Source organism: Pelophylax lessonae (assembly GCF_965119305.1).
Source record: "Pelophylax lessonae genome assembly, chromosome: 1".
Taxonomy (NCBI): domain Eukaryota; kingdom Metazoa; phylum Chordata; class Amphibia; order Anura; family Ranidae; genus Pelophylax; species Pelophylax lessonae.
Window position 1 is genome coordinate 47,318,390 of NC_138768.1, and position 21,182 is coordinate 47,339,571.

Here is a 21,182-nt window from a genome sequence, read left to right on the forward strand (position 1 = left end):
TGGCTTCACCAGCAGTTTCTACTCACCAACCCTTTGCTACTCTATTGCACTATTTGCCCTTCGAAAGAGAGGAATCCCTGAGTATGTTCCAAATCCTGACTTACACAGGGCCGAGGACTTCCGTCACACTCATGTGACAGCACTGTGTGCAAGAGCCAGCAACCACTAACCACCATAGCTGTTGCATTGGAGCGGGTCACATTTGGTTACATATCCAAAAGCACTGGGTATTTGTCTTGGCACCCAGTGGTCAAATAGATTAGTGGGGGAGTAAATGAATGGGTATGTTTTTTTTTGGGTTGGAAAAGAAAACAGGAGGGTATACCCACAATCAACTCTTTACTGCTGCATATAAAAGCGCTTATTTGTAGCCACATACATACAGCAATTCTGGTAGAAATGGCGACGGTCGCTCTCAGCTACTACCATTCTTATAGTGCAACTTTTTTTTATTTTTTGTTCTTCATACAGAATAAAAATAGTTGTGCCAAGGCTAATTCAGAGCCGACATTTTAATTTGATACTGAGCATTAAAAGTTGAAAGGCAAAGGGTGATAGGACAGTAACACAAGACTTCACTTATTTTTGTGTTCTGGCAAGCACAGAATGGCTGGCAGGAGGTGAGGGTTCTGCCTTTCTTCTTGAACGCCGTGCAACTCACACCCCTTATATAAGCTGCAGGCACTAATCTGCAGACTTTGCCGCCCCCCCCCCCCCCCCCCCATGTGGATAACTTTGCATCATTAATGGCTAAAAGGAAATGAGCCCAGTGACCAATGGTTATGAAGAGGTATGTAAACAAAGATTGCACACACTACATACACAGCAGGACTTACAATAATAACTCTTACCTATCTATTAAAAGCGTTGATGTTCTGCCTGTACAACTCCTTTTAAGAATAAATCACTACACCTGCATTTCACGTCTAATGTCTCTTACATGTGAGCACACCTATACAGGATGTTGTAAAAAACATGAAATGCATGGTATAAATAGCTACAAAAACTGAAAAGCATAAAAAAGCTCCCACGGGTGGGAGATTGGCAGTTTATCGTATGATATTCAGATAATGCACTTCCGGGTACAAAGAGTTGATGAGCAAAGCCAGCAGTGTGTTTCCGTCCTGAAGGCAGTGACCTGGGTACCGGATGAACTGAGCGGCCTGGGAGATCTGGTCCTGGTACTCCGCATACTGCTTGCTTGAGGTCAGAGACTCCACGGCACCTAAAGCCTGTAAAAATAAGTATTTATTTATAAAGTGCAACAAAAAAACTATAGGATATTGGCTTCAGTGTATAAAGCATAGCAGACAAACTATAAAGGCTATCGAACCAAAGAAAATAATATCAATACAATATGGCCACACATTTGTGGACATCACACCCACCTAGATTGGCCAAAGTTATATGGAAAACCCTTAAAAAGACTGAGTTCAGGGATTTCCAGTGATGGGTAATGAAAGGCCCTCTGCACACAAGCGTCATAATTTACTGATGTTTTCTCAGGAACTTGTGACGCCCGGGTGCAAGTGGCCTTAAACTGTGTGTAAAGACCTGAGTAATGTTGAGTATAAGCGAGTAAAGGTATGCAAGAGTATAGACAATTAAAATTCTTCTTCATTGCCAGTATTATAATATACACACTTATACTCACGTAATCATTAAGGCCCCTTTCACACGTGCGATTCCATCAGGTCCGCCTGTAAGTTTTTCAGGCAGACCTAATCGGACCCTTCAGTCTCCTCTATGGTGCAGTGGATGTCAGTGGACACATGTCCACTGACAACCGCCACCATCGATCTGATCCTGTCCACCAAAAACAGACAGATGGGGGACCTTCCCCATCTGTCTGGCAGATCTGATCGGATGGAAACAGAAAGGTGGTCCATTTCAATCCGGACAGGCGGTCCATTTCCATCCGATTGCCCCATAGACGAGAGCAGGCCGTTAAGTGGGGTACACACTAGTAGAAAATCTGCCGAAAATTCCCGCCCGAGGTGAAATCGTCAGATTTTCGGCTAGTGTGTACACAACTTTCAGCAGCCGATCCCGACATTTTCAACGAAAAAAAAACGGAGGGACAAACACCAAAATTTTTATCGTCCGTCCCCAGACAACCAATTTTCGTTTAATGTGTATGCAGTACATCCGTGAAAAATTGGATTCGAAAGGCCGCGCATGATCTGAAGTTGCTGACGACCCGGAAGTCTAGGAACAAATTTCCCAAAGAAAAAAAAAAAAAAAAAAATCAGACAAGAAATTTTGTGAACATTTATGCACTGTCAACTAAAAACGGTTGTGAACGCAAGCATGAGAGAGAAAAATCGGAGGATATTTCGTCCGATTTTCGTCAAGTGTGTACGGCCCTTGAGTCTGTACTTCTCCTGTGGATCAGAGGAATGTAGTTTGTTCTGCACTCCTGTGACCCATTTTCAGCAGAAAACGGGCTGGAGCCTGCTGTCGGCCGACGTCACAAAGTCAGTCCAGGCTGGGGCAAGATCGCGACAATATGGTCGGGTTCCATTCACATCCCTTGACTAGCACCTTGTTTAGCCGGTCAGCGTGTCGATGAGAGCTTGAGCCAGCCACCCCTGTCCCTCTACAGCTCAGCGCTTCAGTGTGCATGGGGGGGGGGGAGCTCAGAGCAGACCGTGGTACCGGACAGTCGCCAGCTGCTCTGAGAACCAACTGCTCAGCGGCGTTTGATCGCTCAAGTCTCAGTGTTCGAGCCGGCAGGGGACAGACGCAGCATTGGACTGATGCTGCATCCACCTACGTAAAAAAAAAAAAAACCTGAACTTCTCTTTTAAATGTAAGTAACATCCTTTAGGCAGATTAAAAAAATAATTACTAAACTTGGGCTTTATGGCTAATAGTTTCAGAATAGGATGTAAAAAGCTCATATATGTGGGATAGTGAGATGTCCACAAACATCTGGTCATATACTGTGAGCCAATGACCTCAAATAAGCAGTCAAAGCAGGAAAGATGCCTTCACTGGCTTTAAGATCTCTTCAGGTCACATGGCTCAATAAATAGCGAGCATGGATGGCAACATCTAAGCCTGCAACTTTAAAAATAAATCCAATGTTTGCAGTCTTATGGGTTCTTTAAAGCCTAATTTCAGCCATTTTTTTTTTTTTTTCAGTTCTGAATAGAGTAGGGAAGATTAACTATTTTCGACACGTTTCTATATCTGTCTGTGACCACATTGGGGAGGCTTTCGTTTACTTCCAGTCTCTTGACACTGGGACTGCAGACGCAGCATATATGCTGGAAAACACCATCATCATATTAGAATATGGACTGCAGTCTGTTGTCAACCAAAGCCTTGAAGATTTAGGAGCTATAACTCTCCAAAACACATTAAACTGATCATTGTTCTTCAACTAGCTGGAGTTTACAGGACTTTCTATTCACACACACTACTCCTCACTCACCTCCACAACCTTCACAGGTTTTTCATTTTTGTCTGTGACCCCACTGGGGAAACTTCCCCTTACTTCCTGTTCCTGTTATACACATACAATGAAAGTAGGGAGCAGTTATCACCAGGACAGGTAGGAACAGATACCAATAAAAACATTGTGTGACAGACCCAACTGGGACAGGGGCTTTTGGAGGGGACTTCAATTGCCTAGTGACTATAGGCCCCTTTAAAGGGGGGCTCTATTCTTTGGAAGGTGTGTGCCTGGGTGACCCTTGGAATGGTTTTGCTTCGAATTTGGGTCCATGTCTCCCTGAAACATACTGACTCTGGGAACCTAGATTTGGGGCCTCTCTGCCCAAACAAGCAATGACTGCTTCCCACCCCCTTCCTAGACTCAGAATAGATGTTAACATAATCAGCTCAAAAAACCTGATGCTGGAGTCTCTTGCTATATCTCTGTTTATTAAAACGGAGTTCCACCCTGAAAAATATTTTTTCGACAAAAATACCTCCGGGAGAGTCAGGGCTAGTTAATTTAAGCAACGATAGCCTCTGAACTGTCCCCTGTTTCACTTACCTTTTAGAAGAAATATTTACCTTGAAAATGTGTTGTCCAGCGCTGCCATCTCAGGTGTGGGCAGCTGAAGCCGGAGCGTCCTCTTTGGTGTCCTCTTCTGTGACGTCGGAGTCCCAGAATGCCCTGCTTGTCACTTCCGGGGCTGGCGCGGCATCCCTGCACAGCTTCTGGGCATGCCCAGAAGCTGTTAAGCAGGGAATGACTCGCCTGCACCGGAAGTGACGAGCAAGGCAGTTGCAGACACATTGACTCCTGGGAGCGATGACGCTCATCTCCCAGGAGTCAATGCAAGCAGGAAGTGACGGCACGGGCCGCAGGCGCAGAGGGAGGAAGAGGAAGGAAGGTAAGTATATTTTCTTTAAAAACAAGGTAAGTAAATCAAAAAAAAAAAATTTAATTATCCAATTCTTTTTCAGGTACAATAAAGCAAGCGGATGGTGAAAAGTTGATTTTGAGGCCGGAACTCCGCTTTAAGGTGTCTTTCTCGCAACGTATAATTTCTCATTGTGTGCCTCCTAAGTGTGAATCCCTATTGTTAATTGAGTCACCTATTGTTTCTGTCTTTCTGCTAGTATTGAGTCTACTTCCCCAACGTTTATGTTAGCTGTTCATTAGATATATAGTTAGATGAACTGAAAATATTACTGTTGACAGTTTGCATTGTTTAGGATATGATCAAGCTCTTATCTGATTTTGTGTGGTATACATTCTGTGTGAGTTTACAATAAAGTCAGTTCTAGTTTGCGCCTAAGCTTGTGTCATCTAGGTCTTGGGTGTAATTTTGGGTGATTTTGACAGGTACCCACTCCCACTTACATTCCAACCACCTAGACAATTGGAACAGAAGTTGCCCCCCCCCCCCCAGCCTCTTGGAACATATCACAGGCCCCAGAAGACTGCAGAACGATTCAGAGGCCACAGCGGCTCATGTGTGCGCAGTGAGCAGCCAGCTGTGAAGCCGCAAGGAGTCACAGCAGGCTCCTCGCAGGTACAATGCCGCTGCCAGGGACCTGAAGCCTGGCCAAGCGCTGGGTTAGGTGAGGACATCGCTGGATTCTAGTACAGGGAAGGGTGTGCTTTTTAAAAGTCAGAGGCTACAGTATTTATAGCTGCTGACTTTTACATTTCTGTTTACAGGGTAAAAATCCTTTAAGTTCCAACCTTCTGAAAATATGACCTTGCTAAAGAGATTTCCTAATACTTCCTGCCATGACCACCTTCTTTTCAAAAATCGAATAAAAAGACTCCAACCAAATTGGTCCTACAAGGTGTGTATGAGCGCGGCCTGAACATTACCTTGTAGATCATTTGGGGCAACTAATTTAATGTGCATAGTGCTTCTGCAAAGTGTTGGCTCCACAGGTTTAAAAAATTAATCTGCTCTGCTTCACTTGCCCACTCAGAAACATGCAGAAAAAAAAATGGAAACATTTTAGCAAATGATCCTTGTATGACAGTGGAAGAGAAATGGGAGTGTAAGCTCCTCAGGGGCGGGCCGATGTAAATGGTTCTGTGTACTAAGTAAGAAACAACTCAATATTCTCCTGCTACATCAATATTGTCATCAAATAGTAACTGAGGAATTTTGTAGATCTAAATCTATGTTTTTTCCCTTAACTTGATTTGCTTACCTGCTGAGCTTTTGGCGACATGTAAAGGCCAGATCCCGCCCTAAGGCGCACTTGGTTTTCGGCAGGAATCTGAGCTAAAATGAAGGCAGCCAAGCTACGAGCGATAATCCGGAATCTAAAACAAACAGGACACGAGACACTGAGGGTAAATATTTGAATGACGCAAGTACAGACATTCACTCACTTGGCTGCACTAGTTCAGAACTCTGTATCACTCCTGGAGCATTCCTTAAAGCCGACCTGAACTCAAAAAGTGAAGATTTACAACATTATAAAGGAACATTTAGGAACAGTTAAGCGATAAATTATGCCTAACCAGTACCCTGAAAAGCATCTAATTTTTGTACTCACTGCAACATTCTTTTTTTTAGTTCAAACCTTCAGGTTATACTGCCGGGATGTCCAAAAGGAGTCTGAAGGGTGGGCAACACAGCAAACAATCGGGCCCTCGATTAGCAAGAAGAACTAGGGACAATCTGGAACTAAAAGCAGCCTTATGTACCTTAAGTCAAAAGCTGGAATCAGATGAGGCAGAAGTGCCAACCTGGTAGAACTTAAAAAACGTGTCAACAGAAGACCAGGTGGCAGGCTCGAAAATCTTGGAAACAGAGGCCTGATGCCAAAAAGCCTAAGAGGTGCTCTCTGCCCATTGCCCAGGAAAGGGTACCTGATACTTTACATGAAAAGCCTGAACAATGGTCTGTCTGAAGCACCTAGAGATGGTGGAGCAAGAAGTCAGGGTGCCCTTCCACATGCCATCTGGGATGAAAAAATAGGAATTAATCAGTGGAGGAGGCATACTGTATATTTGAGTAGCCATGACCACATCCAGACAATGGGAAAACTGCCTTATGATGAACTTAAAGCGGAGTTCCACCCATTTTTAATAGGTTGGATTACATAGATCTATGTAATCCCCTTTAAAACAACTTTTACCAATGGAAACTTTTTTTTTTTGCTAGTAAATACCTTAATTTCTGCTTTATTCCTCCTCTCCTCACTTCCGGGTCCGATCGGCGATGACGTCATTCGGCGATTCGCAGTGTGTGCTGGGATGTATTCCATTCCAGAAATCTCGCAGTATCACCCAGGAACTGAGCTGTACTGTGTGTATACAGGCCGTGAACTGCCCCGCCTCCGCCCCACCTCCTCTCAGTGAGTTGTACTGTATGCATTGTATTCAGGCCGTTCTCTGCCCCGCCTCCTCTCAGTGAGCGTGGACTGAAAGCATTATATCCTCACTGAGCTCACTGAGAGGAGGCGGGGTGGAGGCGGGGCAGAGCACGCCCTGAATACAATGCATACAGTACAACTCACTGAGAGGAGGCGGGGCAGGTCAGGGCCTGAATACACACAGTACAGCTCAGCTCCTGGGTGATACTGCGAGATTTCTGAAATGGAATACATCCCAGCACACACTGCGAATCGCTGAAACACGTAATCGCCAATCGGACCCGGAAGTGAGGAGAGGAGGAATAAAGCAGAAATTAAGGTATTTACTAGCAAAAAAAAAAAAAAAAAATAGTTTCCATTGGTAAAAGTCGTTTTAAAGGGGATTACATAGATCTAAAGTTACGAAAATGGGTGGAACTCCACTTTAAGCCAGACAATGGGAAGGGAAGACAATGGCTTGGGGAGAATGAAAGGCCCAGACTACCTAGGGCAAGAAGGAAGTCATAGGCCTCAACACCATCATGCCCCTCATGCAACCAGCTAAGACACTCACCCTACAGAGTTGAGCGCTACAAAGAATACCACCTTATGGGTGAGAGTGGAGAGGAATGTATCCAATTGGTTTAAAAGGCAGTTTTTGAAACACTGAAAGAACCAGATTCACATCCCATGGTGTCGAAGGGGAGACTCTATGGTCTTAATTATAAATGAGCTAAGGCGGGTTAAGACATGAGTCCGAACTCACCAGAGCCATCCTGCTAGGAACCCGTCAAATCAGACAGCCAATCATAGGCGGTGGAGGCATGCTCTTTGCCCCACAGCCACATGTATACAAGGGGCATGTATACATGCAGCTGCAAGGCAGGAAATTACTTGCCTTGAGAAGCTTTCAGAAGATGAGAAGAAAGCACTCCCTTCACTACAAAGCCAGACTTCGGATCCACCAATCCAGGAATAACCTAAGACAGTAGCAATTTGTTCCACAGTGACAGAACATCTTGCTTTAGAGGTCTAGTGTGCAATTGGGTAAAATTAAATACCTTGAATGACAGTATCATCAGCCCCATTACACTCAAACAAAGAGTTGGACAGCTTCTGAATTGAAGGGTCTTAAACCCCCAGGAAGCATTTCAAACCCTGAGGAAGGGTTTCTCCTGAAAAGTGACCACTTTGACCTGAGATAAGTCCAGGACCAGAAACAGATACTCAAAGTCATAAGTCAGTCCTGTTGACTATTTCTGAAGGTCAGTAACATCTGGACAGTCAGATACAGTAAGTTGTCCTTCAGAGCGCTCACCCCCTGATTTCCTTAATAGGAGGTTGTGACGGTGTTCACCGTCACTGGAATTTAAGGACAGATGGGTGATGGTTTGGATTGCTTCATATTTGTCAGCAATGTCTCCATGTAGAAATATTGAGATTTGTTCCCATTTGCCATGAGGTCTGTGATTTCTGAGTGCTGTGTGTGTTACATATCTTTCAGTGTCAGAGAGGCTTTCCTTTTGTTGTGTATTGGGAGGGAATGTGGATTGCCCTGTCTCATGCTGAGTGCTGATGACCTCCCATTGTTCCGTGTCTGGCTATTGTGTACATTGATTGCCCCCTGGGGGCTTTGGTCTCAATACACATAACAGTCCTTCTAATCAAGCTATCGGACCAATCCCTGCTGACTAATTTTCAAGTCCTCATTTGCATGGCTAAGGAGGACCTGAAGGAGAACGGCATGTACTTTGCAAATGACCAATGGGAAAGCGGTTGTTGGGGGCGGGATGTTCCAAATTCTGTATAAAAGTGTGTTGTGTACTTCCAATAAATTGTCTTCCTGTTTGAACTTACATACAGCCTGCCTGGTGTTTGTTCTAATGGATTCCGAACGGCACATAGCTGTAGTTCGGATCCCGGAGCCTTGGTTGACCGAACCATCAGACGTTGCGATCTGCAAGCTGACTCACTAGAAGCAGAGGAGTGTTGGGAGAGCGGAAGCGAGCGAGCAAGGGTCTCGTTACAGAGGTCATCCAAGTATGCCACGATGGAGAAACTCAAAGTGCAATGGAGCCAACAATGCAAACCAGGACCTTGGTAAACACAAAAAGTGCAGAAGAAAAAAGTCAAATGTCAGGGCCACAAACTGTTAACGCAGTGGCCCTACCGCAAGGTGCAGAAAGTGCTAGTGAGCTGGAAAGATGGGCAGGGGTGAGCATCTTTATTGTTCCCAGAATGACAGATCTGGTTGTTTCTCTGGAACTTTTGGACCCACAGTAAACATCTGTTGCCTTGAGGCCCAGAAGGGGTGCCATTTAGTTATGGAACATTGGAAAGTTTGGAGTAAAACCAGAAAAACCCTTCTGGTGGAAGGGACCAGGCTTATGACACCTTTGTCCAGAAATCCTCATAGGGCTTAATGGATATCTGTAAATCTGTGAGCAGGCTATTTCAACACCAAGGCCCTCCAAGCTTGACTTCTCATCCACCCAAAAAAAGGATAGCTGAGGCAGGAAAACAAGGAGGGGCAGGGAAAGAAACTTGATTTTGTAGCCTGGGACACCCCCTCTTACAACCAGGCATCTGGGATGAAAAATGTACAAACCTCAGCAAAGGTCAAAAGATATCCCCCTACTCTGGAAAGTCGTGGAAGGCTTGTCTGAATATTTGGCAGACTTGGAATGCTATACCTTGAGGGTGGATGGGGAGTCAAGTTTGAAGAGCCTTGGCACTGAACATAGAGGCAGTGAAGAAACAAAAGTATGATTTTTAAAGATCAGGGAGGGAGTCTGCCCCTTAGGGTTCTTTCACCCAGGAAGATGAAGGTGTTTGCCACCAGTAGCATACTTTTTGAAAGTATCTGCATCTAAAGCTCAAAGGCCCAGCAGATTAAAGAGGTTGTAAACCTCAGAATTTTTTTTTTTTTTTTTCAAAAAGTACACCTGAAAGAAAAACACATAATGAGCTAGTATGCATCGCATACTAGCTCATTATGATATACTTACCTTAGAACGAAGCGCCGACCGCTCACTTCTCCCATGGGTGACATGTTCTGTCACCCTTCTTCCGGGTTCGTGGCATCCGGCCATCTGATTGGCTGGACCCGCGATTACGTCACTCCAGTCACGGCACGGGGCTCTGAAAGAACGGCACCAGCGGCCGTTCCTTCAGAGCGCATGCGCCAGTGATGTCACTGGCTGCATTTAAGGTAAATATCTCCTAAACGGTACATGTTTAGGAGATATTTACAGTACCTATAGGTAAGCCTTATCATAGGCTTACCTATAGGTATAAGTTACAGAGGAGGGTTTACTTCCTCTTTAACCACTTGCCGACCGCCGCACGACTATTTACTGTGGCGGTCAGCCCCTCACAGGCAAAGCGACGTAGTACTACATCGCTAGCCTGTGAGGCTCTAGGGAGCGGGCGCGCTCCCGGACACCCCCGCGCGTGTGCCCAGCGGACCCGATGTCTGCCGGGCACTCGCGATCGTCCGTTACACCGGAAGAAAGGCAGGCAGCTGATGTAAACAAGCCGCCTGTCATTCTTCCCTGTGTAAGAATGGAGATCAGACGGTTCTACTATGTAGGACCGTTGATCTCTGTTCTTACACTAGCAGCCATGTCCAATCACAGTTAGAATCACACCCCTAGGACACACTTAACCCCTCCCTCTCCAATACAATTAACTCCTTCACTGTCAGTGTCATTTTTACAGTAACAGTGCATATGTATAGCACTGATTACTGCAGTAATGTCACTGGTAACCCCAAAAATGTCAGTCAAGGGTCCGATCTGTCCGCCGCAATGTCGCAAAAAATAAAAAATCGCAGATCGCCACCATTACTCGTTAAAAAAAAAAAAACAACAAAAATGACAAAAATCTTTCCCTTTGTTAGTAAACGCAATAAATTTTGCGCAAACCAATCAAAATACGTTTTTTGCAATTTTTTTTACCAAACATATGTAGCATAAAACAAATTGGCCAAAAATGTTAAAAAATGTTGATTTTTACATTTTTTTGGGGGAATTTCATATAAAAAAATGTGAAAAATATTGTTATTTTTGCAAAATTGACGCTCTTTTTAGGTTTATAGCGCATGATCAAAAAATCGCACAGGTGATCAAATACCACCAAAAGAAAGCTCTGTTTGTGGGAAAAAAAGGATGTCAAATTCGTTTAGATACAGCGTCGCACGACCGCGCAATTGTCCGTTAAAGTCAGCAGTGCCGAATCGCAAAATACCCCCTGGTCTTTTAGCAGCCAAATCCTCCGGGGCTTAAGTGGTTAAATGCTTCTTACATGTCCTGCAGTCCAGCACTTTAACCAAACCTTACATACAGTATATAGTATATACACTGACAAAAGACTAAAGTGAGAAAAAAAGTCAGAAGGCTTCTAAGCAGGTTATCACGGAAGAAATGTAATGCCACTGCCATTGACTCAACTTGTTTAAATAAGCAGAGGATCAACAGCAGCAGTTAACCACCATTGGGACTTTGAACAGTCAGAAAAGGTTTGACTAACTAAAATCACAGTGAAAATTGGGTGTGGGGCAAGACCCGCCAGTAAGAAACTGAAAAAGCGGGTGAAATGAATAGCATGTTTAGTTGTCCTATTTGAGCCAAAGCTGAAAAAAGTACAGTTAGATGCAACATGCTGTTCCTTTAGATTCAGGGTGGTGCACAACGCATTAAGAGCTAGAAAAGCCTCTTAACTTAGAAGTAACAGCAGTAGACTGACTCCTCATGGTGGGGAGCTCAGCAGACAGTGCAGAACAAGGCATGGCAAGCCATTGATGGGGAAAAGATCACACAGTGAGGGCATAGTGTCTGCTGTACATGTTTCCTTTAATTAAATCAAAATTGCAAAGGTCCTTATTGCAATACAAGTTGCACAGGACCTACACTGCCAGGGCATGGGTCTGCTGTGGGGGATTAAAGCAATGATGGCATTGGCCACATGATCAAGGGTTTAACCATTTAAATTGGCTTTAAACAAATCTATAAATTTTAAAATGGTTTTAAAGCCAAAACACATTTTATAGATTTCTGACAGCCCCCAATACTTACCCGAGTCCTTAATTGATCCAGGTTGCATCTCTTTTCTACCCTCTCTTCCTCTTCACTCAGGGACTTGGCCAACAGTAGGAGCTATTGGCTCCTGCTGCTGTTATTCAAATGCTGTGAGGAAGTAGAGGCGGGCCAAGCCGCGCTGTGTGTGTCTACGGAGTCGGGCTCCACAGACACATGTAGCTTGATTCAGGACCGCTCTGTGTGGTTTTGCTCAGAGAGGCCCCAAACCTCCTATTCTGGGGTCCCCCCCAGGTAAGTAAAACATGTTTTTTATTAATTGCATTTAGTAACACTATAAAGTGTCTGTATTGGTACTTTTTTTTTTTTACACTTATTTATGGAGCAGCCATCATATTCTCCTGCAACAACCTCATACAACACATTTTCCTTTTTACTTATTTGTAGATCTATATCTCTCTCAAATTGTACGCAAAGAAAAAGAGTCAATGTAATACAAGCAGGCACCAAGTGATCTTATTTCTATTTACAGCAGCCCTATAGTGCGATTATGTTCTATGAAAGCTATTTTTTTTTTTTTAACCACTTACCGCAAAGTGACGTAGATCTACGTCGGCAGACTTTGCGGGGGTATACCGAGATGATGCCTCTAGCTAGAGGCACCATCCCGGTACCGTGTTTAACAGCCGATGGTCGGCTTTCCGTCGGTAACAACTGATGCGGCTCGGGAGCCGATCGGTCGTTACCCGGGTGAGCGGGAGGGGACGCCCCCCTTCCGCGACTTTGCTCGGGGCTTCCCTCCCACCGGGAGACCCGAAAACCCAACCTTACCGCAAAGTGACGTAGATCTACGTCGGCAGACTTTGCGGGGGTATACCGGGATGATGCCTCTAGCTAGAGGCACCATCCCGGTACCGTGGTTAACAGCCAACAGTCGGATTTCCGTCGGTAACGACTGATGCGGCTTGGGAGCCGCTTGGTCGTTACCCGGGTGAGCGGAAGGGGACGTCCCTCCCCCTCCCGCGTCCGCCGGCTGGATGGAGTCCCGATCTAAGCCGGAAGCGGCTTCGATCGGGTCTCCGATGACGTAACCCGGAGGCGGCGTCCATGACGTCACTTCCGGGTTACTATGCTGCAAAAGACGGCAAATTTAAAAAACGGCTGTATGCAAAAACACAGTTTTCGGCGTTTTCCATACATGGAAGTGTAGTGGAGGGGTTTGGGGTCTTTTAGACCCTCGATCCCTCCATAAAGAGTACCTGTCACTGCATATTGCTGTCACAAGGGATGTTTACATTGCTTGTGACAGCAATAAAAGTGATCAGATTTTTTTTTTTTTAAAAGAAAACCTGTAATAAAGTTAAAATAAATAAATAAATAAATCGGAAAAAAAAAAAAATTTTTAGCCGCCCCCGTCACCGTTAGCTCGCGCACGAAAAAAACGTATACGGAAGTCGAGCCGCGAATTAAATCGCTGTTCAAACCACACATGTGAGGTATTGCCGCGATCGCCAGAGCGTGAGCAATAATTTAAAAAAAAGAGCTACACTCCAACTCTAAATTGGTAACCGTTAAAAAAATTTAGTGTCGCCAATTGAGATCTCTATTGACCGTAGTTTATCACCATTCCACGGGTGTGCGTAATTTTAAACCGTAACATGTTGGGTATCTATTTACTCGGCGTGACATCATCTTTCACAATATACAAAAAAAATGGGCTAACTTTACTGTTTAGTATTTTTTAAATGCAGTGAAGTGTGATTTTTCAAAACTTTTCCAAAAAAATTGCGTTTTAAAGACCGCTGCGCAAATACCGCGTGACAAAAAATATTGCAATGACCGACATTTTATTCTCCAGTCTTTGCTAAAAAATATATATATAATGTTTGGGGGTTCTAAGTAGTTTTCTAGGAAAAAATTCTGATTTTAACTTGTAAACAAAAAGTGTCCGAAATAGGGCTGGGGCTTAAGTGGTTAAGGGCGACTTTTACCTTGCAGAGAGTGGCGATTTCCTCCCGAGTCCAATGGCACCCAGAATCCCAGACGTCATCCTCTCCTCTCCCAAAAAGCACAGTCTGGTCTGAAAGGACAGTAGAATTCTTATAATTGTATCAGTCACTGTGCTGTCATTCTGCTCCACCTGGATCAAAGATAGCTGAAGAGTTTTGTGGAACCACAGGAAGAGTTTGGGCTCGTCATTCACAGAGCTGCAGGAGCAGAAACAACAGCATTAAACTAAACGTTTTTTTTTTTTTCTTTTTTAAATGCAAACACAATGAAATTGTAATCTAAAGTAGTACATGCGTGCATACTTGCAAATCTGTGTTAACTTTTGCATTATTCAGATTTTTTTTGTTATCCATAGGCCATCTTCTACAATCTGTTCCATTACCTTTCCTAATAATTAAAGGTAGTGAAGGAGTTGCAACTGTCAGAGAAAAGTGTTGCACAGGAAGGGTCCTTTCACACGGCACAGCCCGTTTTTTTTTTTTCGCTCAGGCACTTTTTTTTTTTTAAACGGACACAGATGCACTTTTGTAGGGTACGTTCCGTATGTCCGTCTTTCATCCATCCGTTGACATCCGCTAACATCCATTGACATCCGCTAACATCCATTTTTTTCGTCTGTTCTGTTTTTTAAACGGAAGAAAAATGGGGTTCTCTTCCATTTCAAAAAACGGAACTGAACGGAATGGACGCAAAATGGATGTCAGCGGATAGTCATCCGCTAACGTCCGCAATCCCATAGACATAAATTATGTTCGTTTTTCATCCGCAAACGGATAGGAGGAAAAACGGACATACGGAACGCCCATGTGAAAGGACCCAAAGTTCTATGTAGGAACTATTTTCTTTGCTAAGAACTAGGCATGTACTAGGGTGGATTCATCCCCACCCCTTTCCTAATTCTATCCTGTTCTTTTATCAGTCACTTGTTACTTCTTTTACTAAATGCTGCTGTCAAGCAAACACAAAGTCAGAGCACAGATCAGGACTTGGAGGAGACACATTGGAGTTGATTTACTAAAGGCAAATAGACTGTGAGCTTTGCAACTTGCAGCTGCACTCTGCAAGAGTAGTTGCTCCAGAGCTTAGTAAATGAGCTGAAGATATACGGACTTCCATCATCCAATCACGTGCAAGCAAAAATAGAATTTTTGTAAGAACTTACCGTAAAATTATTTTCTGAGTCCTCCGACAGTCGCAGCCCGTTCAGTAATCCTTCACGAGTGAGAGGCGCATTACCCACAAATGAAGGATTACTCAACGGGCTGTGACTGTCAGAGAAGGCAAGAGAAAATATAATTTTTGTAAGAACTTACCGTAAAATTATTTTCTCTGAGTCCTCTGACAGTCGCAGCCCGTTCAGTAATCCTTCATGAGTGGGTAATGCGCCTCTCACTCATGAAGGATTACTGAACGGGCTGCGACTGTCAGAGGACGTAAGAGAAAATGGGATTTTTGACTTACGGTAAAATCCATTTCTCTGATGTTCATTGACAGACACAGCTCCTGATCTTCATAACTATTGGGTTCTACTGCCAGCTCAGCAAAGGCAGGGGATAGCTTTTCTCCCTCCAGGTCACGACATAAAAGCTTAGCCCACTGGGTCAGCGTTTGTGCCACCAGGGCAATGGTGAAACGGGCCTCGGTGCCAAACCAGCCAGAGTGTACATATTGCAGGCCACAGCCTCCGCCTTCCTGTTAGCCAGATCCTTAAAGGCCGGGACTCCTCAACCCGAATCATGGATGCTTTGTTCAACCTGGAAACCGGAGGGTCCACCACCGGTGGAACAGTCCACTTCTTAATAAAGGACTCCTCATAGGGGTAAACGCCTAGAAAATCGCTTAGGGATCCCAAGGGGATGTTTTGGTCCCCCCCACTCCTTAGCGACAATTCTGTCAAAATAGGCGGGGAAAGGAAACCCCTTTGCCGCTCTGGATGGCTTGTGAGTTGCAAAGGGAACCTGCGCCTCCATCACAGCTGCGTCCTCCATCTTCAAGGTCTCACGCACGATACATTCAGTGCTTCCACCAGCGCCTTTTCGTGCGTGGTTGCAGATGTTGAGGAATCATCCTCACTATCAGAGGATTCCAGGCACGTGGTTGCAGATCCAGCAAGACGACCCACGTCCGCGGCGGCCAAATCAGATTCAGGATCTGATGAGACAGGTGAGGCAGTGGAAGGCAGGGGGCGCTTTTTGCTAGCCTGTCGCCCAAAAGCCAGCTCCACCTGGGACACAAAGGACTCCAGGACCGCCATCAGTGCATGGATGGATGGTTGGGACCCAGAGGGTCCCACAGCCTCAGAGAGGGGATCAGGTGGGGAGATGTGCTTCAAAGACTCCATGAGTCACCAGGGGGACCCCACAAAAAAAAGTGTAAAACACTGCAAGGGACAACCCCCACCAGACTGGTAGCACCACCCAGTCACCAGGCACAAAGCAGAAAGCAATCTTCAGCAGAGAGGGAGGGAACACCACCAGACTCACCACCCAGCAGAAACCAGTCACCTGCAGCCACCAGCATTATCTGTACGGCACGTGTGGCGATCAGGAAGTAAAACGATCCAGGAGTCAGCACCAGGGGATGAGGAGGGGCTCCCACCGCCGGAATCACAGCCCACAGGGCTCCACTGTCATGGCCGCCGCTATTTTCAATGGCAAACCACCACAAAATGGTCACCGTGCATAGAAACACACAGGCTACAACAAAATTGTGGCCGCGCGCAGCACCACGAGGCTTCCAGGGACCCAGGAGGGATCCCTAGGCCTCAAGGACAGAACCAGGCAGGAGTTTCTAACAGGTACAACCCACCCCAAAACAGTCGATTGTCCAGTCGCCGGCGATGCACCCCCCCCCCCCCAGTCTCCATCGCCAGTATAGCGCCCTGCCCCCACTCCAGGAGGTGGACCAGACCACCCACACAGCCCCAGCATAAGTGGAGGGGGTAGGATGGAGGACAGATAAAAGAGGGGGCCTGACAGGAAGGAGGGGAAACCAGGGGTTTGACTGTCCCAAGGAGGGGCCCACGTCCACCCCAAAACCCTCCAGAGGGAGAGGGGGGAGGGACAGCTACACACCATACCAGGAACTGGGTGGGCACCGCTCCAAACAGAACCCCTCTCCATCGAAATGGGGGGGCTGTCGGAAAGGAGGAACACTGGGACTAGGGCCAAGACCCGGTCGTATGCCACCTCCCTGCCCAGTGGGGCTATGTTGTGGTCGACCAAGTGAAGCGCTGAGGTCTGCACGCGCTCGCTGGCCAAACTGGGGTGACCACTGGATCTAGATTATCCAGCCCGTCACCCAGTCCGGCAGTTGATTGTAGATCTCACAGGAGAAATCCAGGAGAAAGAAATTCTCTCTTTTTTGATAGAAATTTTATCTAAAAATAAATAATTTGCCAGGACCAGAGATTCCAGCAAAGAACTAGGTCCTTACTCCTAACTAGGCAGAAAAAAACTGAGTACCTATAGCAGAGAGAGGGAGTATACCTCCTGGGACTGCCCATAGGCGTAGCCAGATTCTTTTTGCCTAGTGTCCTACTCCGTTAGGGGGCAGTATAACCCAATGATTATGAAGATCGGGAGCTGTGTTTGTCAATGAACGAAAAAGAAATGTTATTTTTTTTTTTCTCCTGCACATGATTGGGTATTCTTTGCAAATTAAGCTCTACCTAATTTATTAACCACTTGCCGACCACCGCCCGACTATATACGGCGGCGGTCAGCCCCTCCCAGGCAAAGTGACGTACCGGTACATCACTAGCCTGGGAGCAAATAGGGGAGAGCGCGCGCCGCCGGAGGCGCGCTCGCGCCCCCGCTCGTTCACTAAGCAGCCTGCACTCGCGATCGTCGGATACAGCGGGAGAAAGGCAGGCGGCTAATGTAAACACAGCCGCCTGTCATTCTCCCCTGTGTAACAGCACAGATCATACAGTCCTGCTATGTAGGACCGTTGATCTCTGCTGTTAAAAACACAGCCACATCCAATCACAGTTAGAAGCACGCCCCTAGGGACACACTTAACCCCTCCCTCTCCAATAAAGTTAACCCCTTCCCTCCCATTTTTACAGTAACAGTGCATATGTATAGCACTGATTACTGTAGTAATGTCACTGGTACCCCCAAAAGTGTCAAAAATGTCAGTCAAGTGTCTGATCTGTCCGCGGCAATGTCGCAGTCCCGCAAAAAAAAAAAAAAAAAAATCGCAGATCGCCGCCATTACTCGTTAAAAAAAAAACAATAAAAATGACAAAAATCTTTCCCTTAGTTAGTAAACGCAATAACTTTTGCGCAAACCAATCAAAATACGCTTTTTGCGATTTTTTTTTTTACCAAACATATGTAGCAGAAAACAAATTGGCCTAAAATGTTAAAAAATTTAGATTTTTACATTTTTTTTTTTGGGGGGGGGGGGGGATTTCATATAAAAAAATGTGAAAAATATTGTTATTTTTGCAAAATTGACGTTTTTTTTGTTTATAGCGCATGATCAAAAAATCGCACAGGTGATCAAATACCACCAAAAGAAAGCTCTGGTTGTGGGAAAAAAAAGGACGTCAATTTCATTTGGGTACAGCGTCGTACGACCGCGCAATTGTCCGTTAAAGTCACGCATTGCCGAATCGCAAAATACCCCCTGGTCAGGAAGGGGGTAAAATCTTCCGGGGCTTAAGTGGTTAAGCTCTGGAGCAACTGAACTTTGCCAAGTGCATAGCCTATTTGCCTTTACTAAATCAACTACATTGTTCTGTGCAGTGATGGTCTCAGTCCATTATGCAATGTAGGAGGATAATGACATGCTTGGAGGAAAGTCTACAACCTCTCAGCCTCTATAGGAAAATATTTTATTCTTTCGGTAAAAAGAAAAAACTCAAAATAGGAAAACAGTACTACTATGTGGTGTTGACATAATAAAGATAGACAGATTCCTACCTTGGCTGCACTTGTTCCAGCCACTTGGAGAGTCTCACCAGCACCCTCAGCTCATTGGTCAGGGTTTGTTCTCGGTTTAAACATTGCAGGACATAGACGTGGAGAGTCAGGTAGCTGCCGAGAGTCAGGCATTCCTGTAGAAACTCCTCAGTGGTGAGCTCTGGCACTTGCAGGGATGCCAGTATCGGACCCCATCCTGGGTTCTGGTTATGCAGCGTTTCTATAACAAGGAAAAAGGGCAGTGCCTACATGTGTCTGTTTGCAAAAATCCAAACAAATGTATTTTTAAAGCAGCTACAGCAACTGGAAATGATAACACGCATCCTAAAAGGCCAGGGTGCCCAAAACTGATTTCTGGATGAAAGCCTAGTATACACAAAGTTTTTTTTATTCAACCCAGCAGGCTGAAGGCTGCTAAATTTGACCCCAAAAAATTAACTGGCTTTGATATTCCAACAACAAGATCTTCCTGCCATAATTCCTAACATTTCTCCTGAGAGTTTTGGTTGGTCCTGACAAGATTTGTTCCTGCTGCATTCTCCACTACATAAAACAAATAGCAGGGAGAACCAAACAGTCTGCCCATACGTCCACCAACTGGAAAGCTACCTGCAAGCAGCTGGCCACCAAAGCCACCTGCAAGAACAGCCTGGCTACCAGAGGAATCAAGAAGCCCAACCTCTACAGCAGGGGTGGGGAACCTTTTTTCTGCCAAGGGCCATTAGGGTATTTATAAAATCATTCGGGGGCCGTACAAAATTATCAACTTAAAAACGTGCCTGTTATATTTGGTCAAAAATGTAATTAACTCACCCCTAATGTGATGGTTGCAACTGCTTCTCTTTGGTGAGGTGTGTGATGTTCGCTGGTATTGATGATGTTGCTACTCGCAACTGGTTTTCCAGGTTTGCGTCGGTCAGTCTGGAGCGCAGTAGACTTTGTGGTGGTAAGGTTTGAAAAGAACTGCTGGCGGGTAATGCTGGTGGGTATAGCTGGCTGGTACTGCTGGTGGCTACAGCTGGCTGGTACTGCTGTGGGTACTGCAGTGGGTATTGCTGATTAAGGCTGGTACTGTGCTGTAGGTACTGCCTTGGGTACTGCTGGCTCAGGCTGGTACTGCTGGCTGGTACTGTGCTGTGGGTACTGCTGGCTGGTACTGCTGGCTCAGGCTGGTACTGCTGGCTGGTACTGCTGTGGGTACTGCTGGCTGGCATTGCTGTAAGTACTTCTGGCTGGTACTGTGCTCTAGGTACTGTTGTGGGTACTGCTGACTCTGGCTGGTACTGCTGTGGGTAATACTGGCTCTGGCTGGTAATGCTGTGGGTACTGCTGGTTCAGCTGTGGGCACTGCTGGCTCTGGCTGGTACTGCTGGCTCTGGCTTATACTGCTGTGAGTACTGCTGGCTCTGGCTGGTACTGCTGTGTGTGCTGCTGGCGGGAAATGCTGGCTAGCAGCGGTGCCGTGCTGGAGGAAGAGGCGATGTTTCCTGTATTGGTCACGGGCAGAGTGCATTTGATATCACTCCGCCTGTGACTCACTCAGACTGTCAGAATGGAGCCGGAACAATACAGGAAGCATTGGCTCTGTTCTGACAGATCAACTGAGAGACACAGACTCAGCTGCACGGGGGGCCGGACCAAATGACTTTGAGGGCCGCATATGGCCCCCGGGACGTAGGTTCCCCACCCCTGCTCTACAGGCTCGGCACTGTTGTGATATCTGTGTTTCCTGGATGACCAGTAGAGGGCCTCAGTCAGCGCTGGGAACACGTAGTGACAATGAATGAAGCTTACACGGTTATGAGTCACCACATGTTCATTTATTCTATAGCGTCAGCCTCTTTTATAGGGGAAGTGACGCGAGTTAAACAAAAAGCTTACAGGCACTGTGGCTTTCCAAGAGATACGATGCTACCAGAAATCCACTGAGCTGCTCATACGAAAGATGCCCTTCCAGCGACTTGTCAGGGAGGACTGCAAGACTGATCTGTGTTTCCAGACCTCCGCTGTCATGGCTCTGCAGTTGGCCTCAGAGGCTTATCTCATAGGAGGCTTGGCATGTATAGCGCAGAGGTTGGTGTCCTCGAAGAGGTTAAAATATATAGCGAAAAGAAGAAGGTTACCATGGGTTTAACCACTTGCCGAACAGTCACGTTGACTGTACTGCGGCAAAGTGGCTCGATTCCGTCCAGCGACGTAGACCTACTTCGCTGGACTCCTCCCCTTCTGGGCGGCGCTTGCTCCAGCGCCGCCGGAGGCTCGCTCCCGCTGTTTTCAGTCACAGCGGGAGTCAGGCCAGGGGAGGAGCGGTGGTGATCACCGCCGCTCTTCCCCGGTCGTCAAGGAATCGAGTGTGGAGATCCGCCCGCTTGTGTAAACAAAGCCGGCGGATCTCCTAAGCGACAGACAGTGACAG

General features: G+C 46.0%; 1 protein-coding gene across 2 annotated transcripts in view; it reads right to left on the minus strand.

Moving 5' to 3' along the window:
* Positions 1-716: 716 nt before the first annotated feature.
* The window catches only part of EPG5 (ectopic P-granules 5 autophagy tethering factor), a 227,902-nt gene continuing 207,436 nt past the window's right edge, over positions 717-21,182 (minus strand). Inside the window, exons 41-45 of one of the 2 annotated variants that reach the window (XM_082254536.1) lie at positions 18,767-18,986; positions 13,817-14,032; positions 5,638-5,752; positions 3,440-3,511; positions 717-1,232 (exon numbers count right to left, since the gene is read on the minus strand). In XM_082254536.1, coding sequence (XP_082110662.1) covers positions 1,050-1,232; positions 3,440-3,511; positions 5,638-5,752; positions 13,817-14,032; positions 18,767-18,986 — 806 coding nt within the window. In that variant the 3' untranslated portion in view covers positions 717-1,049. The remainder of the gene's footprint in view (positions 1,233-3,439; positions 3,512-5,637; positions 5,753-13,816; positions 14,033-18,766; positions 18,987-21,182) is intronic. The other variant, XM_082254537.1, reaches the window with a different exon arrangement.